Source organism: Mesoplodon bidens, assembly GCF_964165515.1.
Source record: "Mesoplodon bidens genome assembly, chromosome: X".
Taxonomy (NCBI): domain Eukaryota; kingdom Metazoa; phylum Chordata; class Mammalia; order Artiodactyla; family Ziphiidae; genus Mesoplodon; species Mesoplodon bidens.
The window spans coordinates 82,801,008-82,804,414 of NC_138163.1; the positions used below are offsets into that span (position 1 = coordinate 82,801,008).

The following is a 3,407-nucleotide window of genomic DNA, read 5'->3' on the forward strand; positions in this document are numbered from 1 at the left end:
CATCCTCCTAGACTGACCCCTTCCCCAGTTTTCACCCTTTGTCCCAGCCAGGCCCCCTTCTATAGATTATGCCTCCCTTCCTGGCCTATTCTTCCTTCCCCAGCCAGCATTCTCATCCCTATAAAAGGCGCTCTTCTCACAATGCGTCCAAATACCTAGTTTTCTCAGGGACTTCCTCTTCTCAGACAGCTGGCTATCTGAAAATGTATCTGATGCACACATTTACACAGTGAGCTATCTGGCAGGATTTCTATATTTGTATTTTGAAAAGAGATTCCCCCCAACACACACCCTGCCTTCAAAAAAAAAAATAAAAGAAAAAAGAAAGAAAGAAAAAACCAGTGGCACTTCTTTCCCTCCTGCAACTAGCCCTGGACTGGCAAGTTTTTGAAAGTGCAAGTACTTTGTCATGCATAGCAATGAGAACATCCTTAACTGGAGCCATTTCATGATGTTTTCACTGAGTGAAACATCAACTCAGGACAGCTTCAACTATCTTATTCCTCCCTATATCCTTCCCTGGGAGATATTCCACTCCAGACCACCATCAGGACTGCAGGCCCATTCCTCCTTCCAAAAGCCTCATCTGTCACTGTGTCCTCCCCCTTCACTCCTGCTCCCTAACCCTCCAGGATTCCTTTGCTGAAGTCGATCCTGGGATACAAACTCTATATGAACTCAGTCAGCTATACAAAAATAGAAAACCAGGTATTTTTTTAAACTGCTTTTATTCTTTAAACAAACTACTGTTCGCCTTTTCCCCTTCGTATGTTTTAGTTTAGAACATTTGCTGTGTACAAAGAATTTTTAAATGAACTTAAGTAATCTCACTGAAGTACAGGACCTAAAGGTTAAATTTTTTTTAGTTGTTCACTGCAAATCATTTCACTTTTACTTTTTTGGGGCAAATTCAAGATATATCAACAAGTCTCAAATATCAACAAAAGTATATTGCTCATTTTTTGTGCTTCATAGCAGTTGCAGATATAACAAAATGAATCAACTACTTTAATACTTTTTAAAATCTCTCTTTAAATACTTTTTATCTCTAAGAATTAAGGAAAACGACTAAGTTCAGATCTTTCACACTCATACCAGTTGTAGATAGAACAAAGTGGACCAAGTGCTTGAACAAAGTTATACCCTTTTATGTCTGAGAATAAAGGACACTTACTAGTTGATGTCACCCCTCACAGTAAGTTAAACTACCTATCAGTTTGTCTCTTCTTACGTCACATCAATTGCAGATATAATGAAATGAATCAGCTACTTGAATAAAGTCATGTCCTTTCTTATATTTAATAAAGGAAATTAAATTGAGATCTTTCACATCTCAGAGCAAGCCTTATCTAGCCTATCAGTTTAGGTAAATCTACTTTCTACATTTAACGCTTACATTTAACTTCTAAAGTTAACAAACATTATTTAGAATTCAGAAAACATCTAAACAACTGTAATTAATTTGCAACCATACAAGGTTTTATGGAAAAACAAAACAAAATACTAGGGCTTCCCTGGTGGCTCAGTGGTTAAGAATCCTGGGGACACGGGTTCCAGCCCTGGTCGGGGAAGACCCAACCCCACATGCCGCGGAGCAAGAAAGGTGGGAACTTGGCATAGTCACTCCGCTAGGGTAGGACGGTGCAGATGTCTTCCTGGTCACCGGCCTCCCCGGTTCCCCTAACCCCGTGAAAGAAGCAACCCAGGGACGATCGAGGAGGATAGAAGAGCGAGGGAGGAAGAAGGGGGGGCGGGGGTGGAGAGAGGGGGTGAACTCTGAGTAAAATGAATCAACAAAACCCTGAGAAAACCGAAGGAAAAAAGCGGAGCCTGCTGAGGAGACGCGGCGGCGGCAGCTTCGGCTCCAACGGCAGCCGCCACGGCGATGGCGGCAGCGGGCCTACAAGAGACGGCAGGCCAGGCACCTGACGGAGCCGGCGTCGAGCGGCTTCACCGAGTTGTAGTGCTCCCCGCACATGGAGTAGCTCCTGTAGACCAGGGTGAGCGGCTTCTTGGTGTACTCCTCTCCGAAGACGACGGCGGGCGAGTTGGCCTGGATCACCTCGATGGGGGTCTGCAGGACGTGCGACAGGGCACTCAGCTCGAGCTGGCCTCCACACGACGCGCTGAACACGATGTCGTCGCAGCAGCTCAAGAAGTCGTCGCGGCTGCAGGCGTCGCCGGTTTCGGGGTCGCTGCAGAAGGGCAGGAAGTCCTCGACATGCTTCCGCATGTACTCGGCGGTGCGCCTCCGCAGGCTCTCCACGGTCACGGAGAACACCAGCTGGTCTTGGATGGCGCGGTACATGCAGTGGCCGCCGACCGGGATATCCTTCATCTCCAGATTCCTGGCCCACAGGATGGCGTCGAGCTTCATTTCCTCGTCATGGCGGAAGCTGGCCAGATGCTCCATCTCAGCCTTGGCCATCCTCTCCTGCCTTTCTCTCTCGAGGGCCACCTTTCTTTCGCGCCTTCTCTGTGCCCTCGAGAGGTGAGGAGGCTTGTCCTCGAGATCCAGCTTGCCCAGATCTTCAGTGACTGAATCGAGGTTGCTGTTATCAGGGAAACTCTCCTGGAACTTCTGCAGCTCCTGCTGGTGCTTCTGCTCCATCTCGGCCTCGAGGCGGGCCACATCGAGGAGCAACTGCTTTTGTCTCTTCTTGTCGCTCTTGGGGACCGAGCTCTTCATGCCCTGAATGTGGGCCTGCAGCTCTGCCTTCTCGCGCTTGTGGCGTCGTAACATCCGCTGATGCTCACTCTGTGAATCTTCCATGATGTTTAAGGGCAGGCGAGTATCGAAGTTTGGTGGCTGAAGTACCGCTACAGTTCGCGTCAACAGTCTAACCACCCAACTGGCTAGAGCTCCTCAGCCTCCCGTGGCGGCTGTGCCCTCTTCCCCTCACCCGCGGTTGCCCTCACTCTATTAACGGCCCTCTCTGCCATTGGCCACTGTCTCTCCACGGCTACGCCTCCTAAACACTCCTGGCACTAGGATTGGCTGTTGGGAGACACTACATATGCCCCCATTAGACCCCGTAGCAAGGGGTGCTTCCGGTTTTAGCGGGGTTCCTGTCCCGGATGTAAAATCCCGCCTTGGCGCATTATGTGCAGCAACTGAGCTTGTGGAGATTTTCGTGGGCTCTGAACTGCGTACTTCACTTCCTAGCCTGAACACAGTGCAGACACCGGTCGTGCTTGAGAATCACATGACAAATACTGTTACGCCAGATGAATGTGCTCTGACACCGGACTGCCCATTGCTCCCAGTGTTCAGGAGGCAATGTGGCTCTCTCCAGTTCTTTAGTTGCCTTGACTGATGAACCCTTAATTTTGTGTATCAGAACAAGATATTCCCTTATGTTCCTGGGAACACAGAATCCTTTCAGTTTAGGCCTCAAATCCACCCT

General features: G+C 48.8%; 1 protein-coding gene across 1 annotated transcript; it reads right to left on the reverse strand.

Annotated features, from left to right (window-relative positions):
- Nucleotides 1-1,395: 1,395 nt before the first annotated feature.
- Nucleotides 1,396-3,194, reverse strand: OTUD6A (OTU deubiquitinase 6A). Its single transcript, XM_081222525.1, has one exon. The coding sequence runs from the start codon at nucleotides 2,771-2,773 to the stop codon at nucleotides 1,901-1,903; it is 873 nt and encodes a 290-aa protein (XP_081078651.1). The 5' UTR covers nucleotides 2,774-3,194; the 3' UTR covers nucleotides 1,396-1,900.
- Between the last annotated feature and the right edge of the window lie 213 nt (nucleotides 3,195-3,407).

What these genes read in the sequence shown, in the direction of transcription:
- OTUD6A (XM_081222525.1), bottom strand. Translation starts at nt 2,773, where the DNA reads ATGGAAGATTCACAGAGTGAGCATCAGCGGATGTTACGACGCCACAAG.